This window comes from Mesoplodon densirostris, chromosome 4, assembly GCF_025265405.1.
Source record: "Mesoplodon densirostris isolate mMesDen1 chromosome 4, mMesDen1 primary haplotype, whole genome shotgun sequence".
Taxonomy (NCBI): domain Eukaryota; kingdom Metazoa; phylum Chordata; class Mammalia; order Artiodactyla; family Ziphiidae; genus Mesoplodon; species Mesoplodon densirostris.
The window spans coordinates 14,186,382-14,202,594 of NC_082664.1; the positions used below are offsets into that span (position 1 = coordinate 14,186,382).

Consider the following 16,213-nt stretch of genomic DNA (forward strand, 5'->3'; position numbering starts at 1 on the left):
CTGTTTCTCGTGTTCTATTGAAAGTTGCTTAGGGGCAGGGATTGTATTCTATTTTATTAATCTCTGTAGCCTTTTGGTGCCTAGGATGCGTCTTGTACAAAATGGAAATGTTTATCCTTTGCAAAAGTACTCATGGAGACTTACTTGTACTTAAGCACGAATTCCACTTAACTTTGTTTAGGACTCACTAGGGCGAGTAACACCTTTTTAAGACACGCTGTCGTCCCGCTGGTCACACACCTATGGATCGCTGCCAGGGACCATCAGGTACGTCTGCAAACACGTGCGTGAGAAGCGCTTTCTTTTAAGCTCCTCCTCTGTCCACGGTGACTGGCGGACCAAACGTTCCAATCAGCCCTCCCCGCCTCTTTCGGCAATAGCCAATCACAGACCCCGAGCGCCTCCTGACTACTAGACACTGTTTACTAACAGATCGAAGCTGGGGAATGAGGGGTGTGACCGTTCTGGGAATGTCAGGGAAGGGAACGTTCTGACTGCGCGTGCGCACCAGCGGAAATGGGCGGGGCAGAACTCCAGTCTCACCAATCGGAGCGGTTGCGCTCCTCCCTCTCCTGCCACTCCGCCAAGCAACAACAATTCGAGGAGAGGGGCGGGGCGGTTCGTGAGCGTCAGAGAGGACTGTCCAATGGAAGCCGGCGCTGACAGATGCGCGCGCCCTGTGCCCAATAAGCGATGGCGGCTCGAATGGCTGTGGCTACCTTGCTGGCTGTGGGCGGACCAGCTTGACGGAGGAGGCGGCGGAGCAGGGGGCGGTTTGGTTGCGCGGTACTAGCGGTGCCCGCCGAAGGGGGAGGAGGCGGAGGAGCTAGCCGTGCGGCCAGAGCGGGAAAGCTACTCGTCTCGGCGTCCGAGTTCTGAAGCCGCCGCACCCCGGCTCCTGGGGCTGCAGCGGGAGCTGTGAGGGCCCGGGCGTCTGCTGTCTCCCGGGTCCCCTCGGAGGACCCCTCGGGATCGGGAAAGGGAGAAGATGGAGGAGGAGGGCGGCAGCAGCGGTGGCGGCGCCACAGGGACCAGCAGGGACGGCGGCGCTGGGGGAGAGCAGCTCCTCACTGTCAAGCACGAGCTGCGGACGGGTGAGCGACCCCGCCCTCTGCCGGCCGGGCTGGGCGCGGGGGCGCGCCCCGAGGGCACGCAGGGGTCTGCTCGGGCTGGGGGCACGGGGCCGTGCCGAGGGCGCGGGGGGCGGGCCCTGGGCGGGGCCTCTCGGACGGGGCGGGAGCCCGGGGGTCCCGGGAGGTGGGTGCGCGCCCGAGGGGAGCTGGCGGAAAGTTTTCCCCAGCCCGGGAATGAGCGGCGGGCGCGGGGCGTTGGAGCCCGCGGAGCAGCCGACAGCTGCTTGTTGGCACTGACTCTGAGGATGTCTTCGCGCCCCCTTCCCGCACAGGTGCCACATCTGTCACTGCATCCTGTCTAGGGTGAAAGGTGCGCCTTCCTCAGTGTAGGGTGAACGACGCTTAGTTTTGGAGCATGACTCACTTCTCCGCTCCTGTACTTCCCTAGAGGGGTCCCTAAGGTGCTGCGGTCCTGGGCAAGATGAAAGGGTGGCTTTCCCCCAGCCTTTTCAGGAGTCCAGTCTCTAGTGACATAAAGAGGGATCGCGGGCTCCAGGGACTGAGTGCCTTTATTTGCAATCGTCATGAAATACTATACTTGGCCTTAAATTTCTTTCAAAGGTCTCTTGAGAAGAAGGCTCAGTAAATTTGAAGCTCTAGGTAAAAGCGGCTAACTAGCCAGCTTAAGCGCTCACGTTCTGATGTTTGCGATCACTAGGGTCGTCCCAGGCTTTATACTTGTTACGTTATTCGTTATGGGTTGTTCATTTTGGAAAATGCTTATTCGGACTAATCAGTATAGGTTGGGTTTATATTTGTGGAGCCCAGTCTCCTATTAGAGATCCTTTTGCACTTCTGAACAGATAATACATTTTAATGAATTGTTCATTATTACTATTAAATGTTCTTGTGTTTATTAAGGCTTTTGATTCAGCTTCTTTGGCATATTGGGATATTCTTTTATTGTGTAGACACAGAGCTTAAATAGCAGGTTTCAAGTGCGTGCCTAGTACACCTTGTTACTATTTTGAACAGATTGCAAAGTTAGATCTGTCACCTGTTCTTTTAATTTTTTGTTATTGCTGGTTAGCGTTACACTGAGCGCCAGTGTGGTGACTTAATTTAAGAGGGATGTCAAATGCATGCTTACTTATTTCAACGTTTTTAAACATTGGCTTAAAATCTTTTTTTTTTTTGGTCATTGTGAATTTATGAATCTTGAGCCAGTTACTCCATAATTTTTTGGAGTTCCTAACGTAACCTGTGTATGTTTGGCTGGTTTGATTTTTCTCTCTCAATTTAATAGACAATTGATGTTTTCAAAGGGCTATTCAATAATTTATTCAGTAAACATTTATTCAGTATTAATATCTGATTTGTGCCAGGTTCAGTGTCAGATGTTTTCTGGTGTGGAAAATTTGAATTTCTTTTTCTTTTCTTACATAACGATTCACTGATTTATGTATGTAGATTCGTTCTGTACAGCAAAAGCTACTTGAAATCATATGCTCCTCAGCCATTGACAGTGGTGCAACAAGCAGCTTTTTGCTAAATGACCAAGGAGCAACCTACTTTATTAGTAGTCCACCAACTGCTCAGTTTCTGGATTTTGCAAACAATGCTAGTTTTTCAGAATTTTTTTACAATGCTAGTTTTGTAGAAAACAATGAGAACTGCTTTATTTCCCCTTCTCTACTGTGTGAATCATCAGCTTCAAGCTTGCATTTTAGAAATTTTTCTGATGGATGGTGAGATTATACTGAATTCATTAGTACTGTTAACTGTCAAAGGAAATGAACAGTCACTTTGATTTATTGCTGAACGCTGGAACAACTGACCGGATATAGTGGTCAAAAACACTGTTAAAATATAGCTTGAAAGATTCTCTCATCTTCAGCCAACTGGGCCCCGTCAGCACATGATGCTATAATAGGAGCCAAAGTAATTTGATCTGATGTGGTCCCTTCTCAAAATGTGGACAAGCATATAGTCATATCAAGTCAGCAGCTGGCGATTGCCCGTTTGTGCTCAATATTGTATTGTCTGCTGTAGGATGAGTGAAAAGGCAACAAGTTACATGTAAGGACATGGAAAGTGTTCCAATAGTGTAGACCAAGTAGCATGGCATCCCTGGACATGAAATTGGAAGACTTAGTTCCAAATCCCAGCTCTGCCAGTTACTAGCTATGTAGACTTGGGCAAGTCAATTCAACTCTTTCACACTCACTTCTCTCATCTACCGAATGTGAAAATTGAATGTGACTGTTGGTTTGGTTGGCACAGATTAGGCGGTCAGGAGATGTTGGCTGCATGTAGATCTGAAGATCACAAGAGTAAAGGAATGATTAGATCAGTTAAACATTTCTTGATACTTTCTGTTTTCTAGGCTAAATGGTACTGATGATACAAAAAATGAGAAAATTTCCTGCCCTCTGATGGTAGGGGAGGAGGCCATGTAAACCAGTAATTAGGATATATTGTCATAATGTAATAATAGAAGGATATACAGAGTATAAAGTTAGCAAAGAAGAGGTTTAGGACTTCCAGGTTTCAAATCTAACTCTGTTGAACCACAGCAACAAAAAAGAGGGGGTACTATTGGAAGGGTTATCTTATTCATTTATTCAATAAATATTTCATTACCTCTTATGTACTGAGTTCTGTTTTATATGCTGGGGTTACAAGACACATGTGGTCTTCCCCCTGAAAGGACTGAGTTGCATCAGGAATCCCTGGAACCAGAGACTGATGCTGTCTGTACTCTCTCCATCTTGAACCTTTGCTTCTTTGCTTGTCTCTATGTGATGGCTTCATTCTTCTCCACTGCTGTTCACCTTTTTCCACGTGGGAAGGAACATGGCTGTTGACATACCCCAAGTTTTATATCTTACAGCTCTCGGTACCAGAGAGACACTGCCTTTTTATCAGCTTCAGGTACAAAAATATTAGCGAAGGACTTTATTAGCCTGGCTTTGGTAAGGTGCCTACTTTCGGATTGTTCAACTAAGGCCAGGGAATGGGATCATGTTCTACTAACATGACAGCTACTACAGTGAACATATGGATGCAGCGGCGGGGGGCGGAAACTAAACTCTTAGAAGAGGAAGGGTTGCTGGGAAGACATTTCCTTAGATGTCCGTCATTAGGAGAGAGAGCCTGACACTGAGGAGAGGGTCAAGGAAGGGGTATTAGTTACCTATTGCTGTGCAACAAATTATGCCAAAACTTAGTGGCCTAAAGCATCATGATTTCTGTGGGTCAGGAATTCAGGAGTTGCTTAGCCTGATGGTTCTGACTCAGGGTCTCTCGTGAGTTTTTAGTCACGATGTTGGCCACGACTGCATTCACCTGAAGACTTGTCTGGGGCAGGAGGTTCCCTTCCAAGACAGCTCACTCACATGTTGTTGGCAGGATGCTTCAGTTCCTTGCTATGTGGACCTCTCCATAGGGCTGTTTGAATGTCCTCATGACATGACAGCTGGCTCCCCCAGAACAAGTGATTGAATGGAGAAGCTGCAATGTCTTTTTTTTTTAAACAGCTTTTTTGAGATATAATTTACATACCATAAAATCCACTTGTTTTACGTGTACAATTCAATACATTTTATAGTTACACAACCATCACCACAATCTAATTTTAGAACTTTCCATCACCCTGAAAAGAAACGTCTTACCCATTTATATCGGTCACTCCACATCCCCACAACCCATCCCCAACCCTAGGCAACTGCTAATTCTGCTTTCTGTGTATTTGCCTAGGGACATTTCTTATTATGGAACTTTATAATATGTGATCTTTTACCACTGGCTTCTTTTACTAAACAAAGTATTTTCAAGATTCATCCATTTGTAACGTGTGTCAGCACTTCATTTTTTAAATTGACAGGTAATATTTCATTGTGTGGATGTGCTGTATTTTATCCATTCATCATTTGATTGACATTTGGGTTGTTTCAACCTTTTGGTTGTTGTGAATAATGCTGCTATGTACATTTGTGTACAAGTTTCTGCATGGACCTATGTTTTCATTTTTCTTGGATACATATTAAGAGTAAAATTATTGGATCACGTGGTAAGTCTATGTTTAACTTAAGTTTTCCAAAGTGACTGCACTGCTTTACAGTCCCACTGGCAAGGGCTCCAGTTTCTCCACATCCTCACCATCACTTGTTATTGTAGGTCTTTTTGCTTATAGCCATTCCTGGTGAGTATGAAGTGGTATCTCACTGTAGTTTTGATTTGTGTTTCCTAATGACTAATGATGTTGGGCATCTTTTCATGTACTCATGGGCCATTTGTATATGTTTGGAGAAATGTCTATCCAGATCCTTTGCCCATTTTTTAATTGGTTAATTTGTCTTTTTTATTATTGAGATATGAGTTATGTATTGTAAATACAGATCCCTTATTAGATATATGGTTTACAAATATTTTCTCCCATAAAGTGGATTATCTTTTTTTTTTCAGTGATAAACTTAGAAGCACTATAGTCTTTAATTTTGATGAAGTCCAATTTATTTATTTTTTCTTTTCTTTCTCTTGCTTTTGGTATTATATCTAAGAAATCATTGACTAATTCAAGGTTACAAAGATTTTATATCTCTGTTTCCTTCTAAGGGTTGTATGATTTTAGCTGTTACATTTAGGTTTTTGCCTCATTTGTTGAAAGGCTATTCTTTTTCCATTTTATTTTCTCAGCACTCTTGTCAAAAATCGATTGACTATAGATGTATGGATTTAGTTTTGGACTCTCAGTTCAATTCCACTGATTTTTGTGTCTGTCCTTATGCCATCACCACACTGTTTTGACTACTGTAACTTTTTAGTAAGTTTTGAAATTGGGAATTGTGAGTCTTCCAGCCTCGTTCTTCTTTTTCAAAATTGTTTTGGCTATTTTGGATCCGTTGAATTTCCATATGAATTTTAGAATTAGCTTGTCAATATTTCTGCAAAGAAGCCAATTATGATTCTGGTAGGGATTGCATTAAATCTGTAGATCAATTTTGGGAGTGTTGCCATCTTAGCATATTAAATCTTGTGATTTATGAACATGGAATTTTTTTTTTTTTTTTTTTTTTCTTTTTGCGGTATGCGGGCCTCTCACTGTTGTGGCCTCTCCCGTTGCGGAGCACAGGCTCCGGACGCGCAGGCCCAGCGGCCATGGCTCACGGGCCCAGCCGCTCCGCGGCATATGGGATCCTCCCAGACCGGGGCACGAACCCGTATCCCCTGCATCGGCAGGCGGACTCTCAACCACTGCGCCACCAGGGAGGCCCTGGAATGTTTTTCTATTAATTTAGATCTTCTTTCATTTCTTTCAACATTTTGTAGTTTTCAGACTATATGTTTACACTTCTTTTGTTAAATTTATTCCTAAATATTTTATTCTTTTTCCTGCTATTGTAAAATAATTATTTTCTTAGTTTAATTTTTGGATCATTCACTAAAAGTATATAGAAATACAACTTATTTTTGTATATTAATCTTGTATCCTGCAACCTTGCTGAACTAGTATATTAGTTCTAATGCTTTTTATTGGATGTCTTACAAGATCACGTCATCTGCAAATAGAGATAGTTTTACTTCTTTCCAATGTGTATGCCTTTTATTTAGTTTTCTTGCTTAATTGTCTTGGCTAGAACCTTCAGCACAGTATTCAGTAGAATTGGTGAAAGCACACATCCTTGTCTTATTCCTGATCTTAGGGTGAAAGCTTTAGTCTTTCACCAGTAAGTATGAAGTTAGCTGTGGGTTTTTCATAGATACCCTTTATTAGATTGAGGAAAGTCTCTTCCTAATTTGTTTGGGTGTTTTTAATCATGAAAAGGCATCGATTTTTTTTTTTTTTTGCATTTAGGGAGATGATCACGTGGGTTTTTTTGTTTGTTTTTATTGATAAGGTGTATTACATGAATTAATTTTGGAGTGTTAACCCAACCTTGTATTCCTGGGATAAATCCCTCTTGGTAATGTGTATAATTCTTTTTATACACCATGCTGGATTCAGTTTGCTAGTGTTTTGTAGAGGATTTTTGTGTCTATATTCATAAGAGGTATTTGTCTCTAGTTTTGTTTTTCTGTGATGTCTCTTGTCTGGTTTCCCCAAAATATGCTTGATTGATTTCTGCCTCCAATTAAAGATCATACATATTTGATTGCTGTCATCCATACTTAGGGTCTTCTAAGTAAAGGCTAACAGAGGTTGAGGGTGGATTATATTTCTAGCTCTGCCGCAAACTTGCTGTGTGACTTGAGATAAATCATTTTGCCTTTCTGAGTCTAAGTTTACTGATACATAAAGTAAAGGTGTTGGACTGAGTTATATCCAAAGTACTTACCAGCATTCAGTTGGTCTTCAATGGAATTTCTATGGAAATCTTGGTATAGACAAAAGTCAGAAGTGTTGATTTACTTTAAAAGATAATTCTGTTTTGCCAGAGGATTCATGATTGAATCCCATTGAAAAATAATTCCCTGATGCTCTTTGAATATGATTCCATTTATAATGATTTTATTTATACTTAGCTTTTTAGGAACATAATGATTATCTAGAAAAAGGCACTTTGAAAAATTTCGGTGACAATCTTAGTTATCTGTGAGAACAATGCAGCTCTCCTTTTCTATATTATACATGTATAAATATATATTGTGTTTGTGTGTGTACTTTTCCCTTTTTTTCACACTTTTCTCACCTTGAGAAGAGTAGGCAGAACTTGTGCTCTATCGTTAGCTTTATAGGATACATTGGATGGTCAAAATATAAATAGGTTTTTGATAGTACCCTATCTTAATTCCCTAGAGCCTAGACTTATAAGAAAATCTCTTCTTTCTACCATGAGTTTTAGAGATTAAGAAAATGACCTAGGACTTCCCTGGTGGCGCAGTGGTTAATAATCTGCCTGCCCATGCAGGGGACACAGGTTCGAGCCCTGGTCTGGGAAGATCCCACATGCCGCGGAGCAACTAAGCCCGTGCGCCACAACTACTGAGCCTGTGCTCTAGAGCCTGCGAGACACAACTACTGAGCCCACGTGACACAACTACTGAAGCCTGTGTGCCTAGAGCCCGTGCTCCGCAACAAGAGAAGCTACTGCAGTGAGAAGCCTGCCAATGCAATGAAGAGTAGCCCCCGCTTGCCGCAACTAGAGAAAGCCCATGTGCAGCAAGAAAGACCCAATGCAGCCCAAAATAAATAAATAAATAAATAAATAAATAAATAAAAGAAAATGATCTATTTGGGCAAAGTAGGTGGCATCTCAGCCCTTAAATCAAGGGGGTTTCAAGTATATTTTGTGTTTGCAGTCTATAACGGGGGTGGGGGGTTGGCGGGGGGAAGCTTCTCAGGTGACAAGTCAACTGTTGTATCAGACCCAACATTAACCTCTACTGCAAAGCAAGAAAAAATCATGAAATCTCAGCTTCCTGGAGACATAAGTGATCTGATGGGCAGGATTGAATTCTTACCCTGAAAAAGAAGCTACTGCTTGGTGAAAATTCCTCTAGGGAAAATCTAGCATAATAGCATCATATGTTGACTGAAGCTTCACAATTAAATACACTGTTGAGAGATGTCAATCCCAAAATGCTGTGGGAGGGAGGGATTGTCACAGTTTTCTCCTTTGAGCTCCTGTAATGGTTTACAGATCTTGGTGCACCTCAATGGTATGAGCACTCCTACATTCCTCTTGTTTTTCAGGGAAGATGAATAGGGTCTAAAATAGAATCTTGCCCTCATTATGTTTGTCTCTAGCAGTGCCCCTGTGGGTTCAACTATATCTGTTCCTCCAAAAAATCAAGGAAGTTCTCTGGACTTTATACCTTCCTAAAGTTGTGAGTGAGCTGGCTAGTTCATTTTTTTTTTTTTTTTTTTTAGTACTCAGTAGGCACCCTGCCCTGTGACTGAAGGGAGAATAGGGAGTTAAAGTTCCCGATTTTTGGCACAGTACTCAGTATTGCAGTTTTATTTATTTCACACTCAAGTTTTTGTGGTGGGTTGCTTCTTTTTATATAACTAGTGTGTTCCTGACAAAACATTGTGTAAATAATATTTTTGTATATCAAATTATTTGGAATAAAGAAGGTGAACTTGGTACTTAAAAGAATCCTATGATTAACTCTTGAAATAAAAAAATTTGATTAAGTTTTCCATTTGTGGCTTTACTGTTATTATGTAAATTTGGCCTTACATTGTTATTTTTCTGACACATCATTACAATTTGTAAATTGCAGGTAGCTGCAAACAGGTAAATAGAGTCTTGTGTGGTAGGCTGAAAAATACACCTCCTCCCCCCAAGATGTCCATGTCCTAACCTGTAAATGTTTCTGTACATGGCAAAGAGACCTTGCAGATGTGATTAAGGATGGGGAGTTATCCAGGTGGGTCCAATGTAATCACAGGGTCCTTATGAGAGGGAGGTCAGCAGGTCAGAGAGAAGGGGTTGTGAGAATGGAAATCGAGGGAGAGAAGATGCAACAGGGGCATAAGAGATTGGACCGAAGCCATTACTGTAAGGGGGCCATGAGCCAAGGCATGTGAGCAGGCTCTAGACGGTGAAGAACAGATAGTCCCCTGGAGTGTCCAAAAGGAATGCAGCTCTACTGTCTCTTGATTTTAGCTCCTTAAGACCTGGTTTGAGACTTCTGATCTCTAGAACTATAATAAGACAGATTTATGTTGTTCATAAACCATGAAGTTTATGTAATTTTTTACAGCAGCAATAGGGAGCTAACACATCTTGCTTAAGATTGGATGAACCAGGAGATAATTTTACCCCAGGCTTGGGTAACTGAATAGGATAACAATATGAAGCAGTTAGTCATTTAAACAACTATTTAGTAGAAAATGGTAACAAATGTCATTCTTAGTAGAAGTAGAATGATGTTGTCTCTAGGGAATCCCCAAGAAGACATTCCTTTCTGATCTTAGTACCAAGTCTAGCTGAGCTGCTTTGACCAGCTGTTCTGTTTTTCATAGGAATGCTGTGAAGTGGATCCCTGGGGCAGCCCTCTTTTATTAAGTTGGTGGCTAGAATGCTTTACATCTCAAGCCTACACCACATAAAATTGTGGTCTGGCAGGCATCTTGAGCCTCTTCCTGGTGTCATTTTCTGTCCCTAATCTTTCTTCTTATTTTTCTTTCTTCTTTTCTTATGCTTTAGTTATTTTGCCTTAAGTCTTTTCTGGGCCAAGACAGGAATTAGGTAAATATATAATTAAATGCATTTATATACAAACACATAGATACAAACCATGAGTAAGATGGACAATATGGAAAGATATTTGACTTTCTACCCAGTATTTTGCCTCTTAAATAAAATCTTTGTCGTGATGTTCGTGCTATTTTTATATTTCTTCTAAAAAGAAAAAAAAGTGAGGTCTCCGATTAATTGATACCTTTTTAGATTTTTTAAAAAATACATAATGAGAAATCAATAAAATCAAGGCATACTTTTAAAAAGAAATTTTATTGACAAGATGGTGGAAGTCATACACAGGGCTGTCTTTGTACCAGGCAGTTTTCTACATTAGTGGAATACCCCATCATTAATAGGAAAATTCAGTCAACTGAAGTACTTTGTCCTCAAACCACTTCAATACTGGAGTGGAATTACATGTTTTTCCTAAAGGAAAAACTATTTAAAATATGTAATAAGGATAATGTTGCACTTCATATCTAAATGAATGGTGTTGCATTAGGAGGGCATGAACACTTAGCAGTAGATTTGCATTAACCCTTTCCCATGAAGTTGCCCATTTTTCCTTTATACCACTGTCCTTTGTTTGTAAGCAAACATCGTAATTAGGACTAGAGTAGGACAAATCTAATGGGCACGCACAAATCAAACTCGTAACTTTGACATAATTTTGTCATGTATACGTTGGGCAAAACAGCCACGGTTTTATTCAGCCATTAAGGATTCATTGACACTGTGTGCCTGGCACCATAGCAGATGCTGGGTTTTAGCAGGGAACAAATTAGACATGGCTTCTACCTTCATTGAACTATACCTAAGAGAAAGACCTTAAATACATAATCATGTAACTAACTATATGATTGCAATTGTGATAAACGGTGAAGAAGTGCAGGTTCTATGAGAGAGTCTAACAGGGTGGCCGGGCCTCAGGGGATGGGTGAGGGAAGTGGGAATGTTCAAGCTGAGTCCCCGGCTATCATGGGGTGAAGAGTAGGGGGGTCAGTTAAGCATTTCTGACAAAGGAAGTAAGACAAATGGCCCTGAAGTGGGAAATGGCTTGGTACACTGGGGTTACTGGAAGAAAGGCCTTTGTGGCTTGAGCATCGTGTCCAAGCAGGAAAGTTACAGGAAATGGGGCTGAGAAGGTAGCTAGGGCTGTTCGTGCAGGGTTCTGTAGGTGATGATAAGGCATTCAGGCATTATCCTGAGTGCAGTGTGAAGCTGATGAAGGATTTTTCAGAGATGAGTTCTGTACTGTAAAAAACAACTCCCTTGCTGTGAGGAGGATGGAAGGAAAGATTGTTTGAAGGGAGACCAGTTAGGAGGCTATTGCTGAAGTTCAGATGGAATATACAAGTTTGGATTGGGTAACAATTAGAGATTAAGAATCATGAATATATTTGAGATATATTTAGGAGATAGAATCAGCAGAACTTGGTGTGGTAGTGATATGGGATTTTCGAGCTGGAACAAACATATGTTTGAAGGTACCATTTGTTCAAATGGTGTATTAATTTTCAATGGCTGCATAACAAATCACCACAAACTTAGTGGCTTGTAATAGCACCCATTTATCAGCTCACAATTTGGTAAGTTAAAATTTTCCATGGCATGGCTGAAATTAAGATGGTAGCCAGACAGAGTGCTTGTCTGGAGGCTCTGGGTGAAAGTCTACTTCTAAGCTCATTGCTGTAGTTGCCAGATTTGCGTTCCTGTAGTCATTGGTCTGAGGTCTCAGTTTCCTCAATGGCTGTCGGCCAGGGGCCTCTGTCAACTGGTAGAGGCCATCTGCATTCCTTCTCATTTGGCCCCTCCATCTTCAGGCATCAAAGGTGTGTCACATGCTTCCCGTGCTTTGACTCTTTGACTTCCAGATCTTCTCTGGGCTTCATGTGATTAGGTCAGACTACCTAGACAATCTTCCCATCATGAGGTCAACTGAGTTGGGACCTTAATTACATCTGCAACAAAATCCCTTTATCCTACGAGTGATATTTCATCATATTCGGTCACTCAAGGGAAGGAGGTCATGCAAAGGGTCATCGGGGTCATCTTAGAATTCTGCCTTAGAACTCACAGATGGTGAACCAGGGGAATTGCATTTGGAGTGGACAGAAAAGATAGCACCCAGTTGTATACAGGTCAAGTTTTGAGATACCTTGACATATTCTAATGGACACATATGGTAATAGTAATCATGATAATGAAACCTTGCTATGTGCTACAGAGGATCAGTAGGTGCTTTTATCAACTCACTTAATCCACACAATAACTTATGAAGTAAGTACTTTTATTATTTTTCTAATTTTACAGATGGGGAAACTGTAAAGGTCACCAACTTGCACAGGATTACCCCGGAAGTAAGTAGAAGGACTAGTTTTGAAGCCCAAGTGGTCTGGCCCCCAGGCTCATCTAAACTATTGTGCTTTCATTCATCAGTGGGACATGGGTCTGGAGCTCAGAAAAGATGTCTGGGCTGCCGGTAAAAATTCTAGCATCACTGGCATTTAGATGACGTTTAAAGCCCAGGTGTAGAGAGATCATCTTAGGAGAAATTGTCAAGTGGAAAAAGGAAGAGGACTCAGAACTGGGCCCTGAAAACTCCAAAATGTAGAGGACTGATCGGAAAGGAGTTGCTGAGAAAGAATACAGAGGAGGATCAGCCAGGAAAAAAAACCAGAAGAAAACCTAGGAACATTGTGGTGTTGGGGAAGGCAAGGAGGAAAAAATGCTTCAAAGGGTATGTGTCAGATCTGACTGAGCAGCTAATGAACTTATCAAGAGGAATTTTAGTGGAGATTTGGTGGGAGAGGCCAGATTGGAATGGGTTGAGGAGTGGAAGTGAAAACTTTGGAGAGGCTTGGTTCCGGAGGGGATTAAAGAGAGAGACTTAGCCAGAGGGGAATGTGTGGTTCAGGGGGAGGGTTATTTTTGTTATTTTAAGATGAGTGATGCTAGAACACATTTAGTGTGAATCCATTACAGAGAAAGAGAGAGAGGGAGAAACAGAAAGAGAGATACTGAAAATACAAAACAAGAGGGGATAGCTGAGGGCATCAACGTCCCTGAGAAGGGGGACATGGGGATCAGAGAGGGGCAATTGGCCTCTGCTAGGATAAGGCCCATTGCTTCTATTATGATAAGGGAAGAGGGGGTGGATACAGGTGCATTTGTAGATTTGGTGGCAGGAAGATAATGGGAGTTTTGAGCACATGGATTTTTTGTTTCTTCTCTGAATTGTGAAGAAAGGCAATTCTTTATTCAAGAAGAGAAAAATAGCTTCATTGTTTTAAAACTGTGTTATTCTGGTCTTTAAAATTTTTTTAGATAAAGAAAAACACAAAAAGTTGACACAGAATTCAATAATTAATTAATTAATTAATTAATTAATTTTGGCTGCACTGGGTCTTGGTTGCGGCACATGGGATCTTTGTTGTGGCATGCATGCGGGATCTAGTTCCCCGACCAGGGATCCAACCCTGGCCCCCTGCACTGGGAGCACGGAGTCTTACCCACTGGACCACCAAGGAAGTCCTGACACAGAATTCACGTACTATAAGATGAAAGTTTATGGTAGAATGTTGTAGAACAACATACAGAAAGAGGTTTTCAGGCATAGCCATTGAAATGCTTCTGTGCTTTCCACAGAGGTCATTCCCTGAACATGTTCTCTGGATCATGCCAAAACTCTTAGTAAGCATAATGTTCTTTTTCTTCTTTTTGAAGTGTTTTATATTTAGTTCAGTTCTTCTTCCTAGTTAAATTTATTTGGTACATGTATTGGAAAAAAAGGCTGTTTGTTACTGCTTTATAAGCATTTCTTATTGACTCAGTTTTCATCTTGGCTCAATCATGTAATTGCAGAATCAATTGGATAAGTAAACACTGCTGTTTTATACACCGAAAGTACAGTGAGTCTTAAGGGCAAGTGACCCCAGCAATAAGAGAAAAAGTGGGCAGCATTGTTTTAAAGTACACAGATATTAAATATAACTTTGTTCTGCCTCCAGCAGAATGTTGTCCAGAGACATGGTTTGAGGCCCAACCACAAATCTAAACAGCTTCAGAATAGCTTACCACAGGGCAGTTAAAAGGAACCTAATGTGCTAGCCCCTTAGCTTAGTTTCAAGGTCTCACGTAGTCCTCAGGATGGGGCTAACTGGACCCCACCGACGGGTTAAAGATTTTAGATTTCAGAGTTGTGTATGTGCTGTCAGTACAATGCTGGAAACCCCCAAATGAGAGTTTATCTGGTAAAGTGTTTTATAAATTATTTCTCCCTGACAAAAAGGGAAAAAAGAACTGAAATAGCAGAGAAAGATTTTTTTCTCACTGCATACAATTGTCACCTTTTGACTGAAACTAAATTAGTCCAAGATGCTTATGTTTTTGCAACGTTGAGTAAGAAAAGGCAAGGTTTTACAAGGAAAGTTATTCTACAACTTCATTGGTTTGGTCCCAGTAAATTAGATGCTAACTACGTATTTCCTAGTTGGTATGTGAAGAACAAATCCAGGCATGTTAAATGAAGATGATTGAGTCATATTGTGCGCTCACACCTCTTTTTGAAATCTTCAGAGAACTCACTCTATTTTTTCCCCTCTTTCCCTGATCCTCAGGCTCCTCTTCCCACAAACACAGTTGAACCATCTTGTTAAAAAAAAAAAAAATCCTCCGTGGCTCTCTAGTTTTTGCTATCATTCCCTTTCCCACCAGATGTTGAGAGAGCAGTTTATACCAGCTGTTTCTGCTTCTTTATCTTCCGTTCACTCTTTGATGTGCTGTACCATCAGGCTTCCAACTCAATCTCCCCACCAAAAGTGTTCTCTCTAAAGTTACTAATGTCTCCCGGTTCTCATAATCTGGTGGAAATGTCTCTGCTTAATCTTACTTAACCCCTTTAGAGTGGTTGGTGCTTGAGCATGGGCTCTGCCCTTCCCTTACCCAGTAATACTGTGCTCCTCCTCCTGGCTCTGCTCTGTTGCTGACTGCCCCACCTCCCTCTTTCACTGGCCTGCATCCCTCTGCTTGTCTCTTACATGTTGGTAGTCTGTTGTCATCCCTCTTTTCCTCTAACTCTGCATATACTCTTCCTGGGAAATCAAATATCATGGCTTGAACTACCATCCAAGGCTCTATTTTCAGCTTAGGTCTCTTTCTTGAGTTCCTTATCAGTTACGCCCAACTGCCTACTGAACATAAGACATCTGGGTAGCCTTCAAGAACCGCATACTCTTACGTTGAAGGGTGCTTTTTCCTCCAACTTTGCAGGTTTTAATCCTGCCAGGACCCTAACTACCATGACCAGCTTGCGGGATCTTGGTTCCCAGGCTGGAGGTCAGGCCCGAGCTCCTGTGGTGGGAGCTCTGAGTCCAAACCGCTGGACTAACAGAGAACCTCAGACCCCAGGGACTGTTAATCAGAGTGAGGCCTCCCAGAGACCCTAATTTCAGCACCAAGACCTGGCTCTACCCAACTGCCTGCAAACTCCAGTGCTGGACGCCTCAGGCCAAACAACCAGTAAGACAGGAATACAGCCCCACCCATCAAGAAAAAAAAAAAAAGACAAAAAAAAAATACGTTACAGACGAAGGAGCAAGGTAAAAACCTACCAGACCAAATAAATGAAGATGAAATAGACAACCTACCTGAAAAAGAATTCAGAGTAATGATAGTAAAGATGATCCAAAATCTTGGAAACAGAATAGAGAAAATACAAGAAACATTTAACAAGGATCTAGGAGAACTAAAGAGCAAACAAACAGTTATGAACAACAGAATAACTGAAATTAAAATACTCTAGAAGGAATCAATAGCAGAATCACTGAGGCAGAAGAATGGATAAGTGAGCTGGAAGATAAAATGGTAGAAATAACTGCCAGGGAGCAGGATAAAGAAAAAAGAATGAAAAGAATTGAGGACAGTCTCAGAGACCACTGGGACAAT

General features: G+C 41.6%; 1 protein-coding gene across 1 annotated transcript in view; it reads left to right on the plus strand.

Moving 5' to 3' along the window:
• The first annotated feature begins 810 nt into the window (after window positions 1-810).
• The window catches only part of RPS6KA5 (ribosomal protein S6 kinase A5), a 191,371-nt gene continuing 175,968 nt past the window's right edge, over window positions 811-16,213 (plus strand). The window contains exon 1 of the mRNA XM_060095727.1: window positions 811-1,094. Within this exon, the coding sequence (XP_059951710.1) occupies window positions 989-1,094 (106 nt within the window). The 5' untranslated portion in view covers window positions 811-988. The remainder of the gene's footprint in view (window positions 1,095-16,213) is intronic.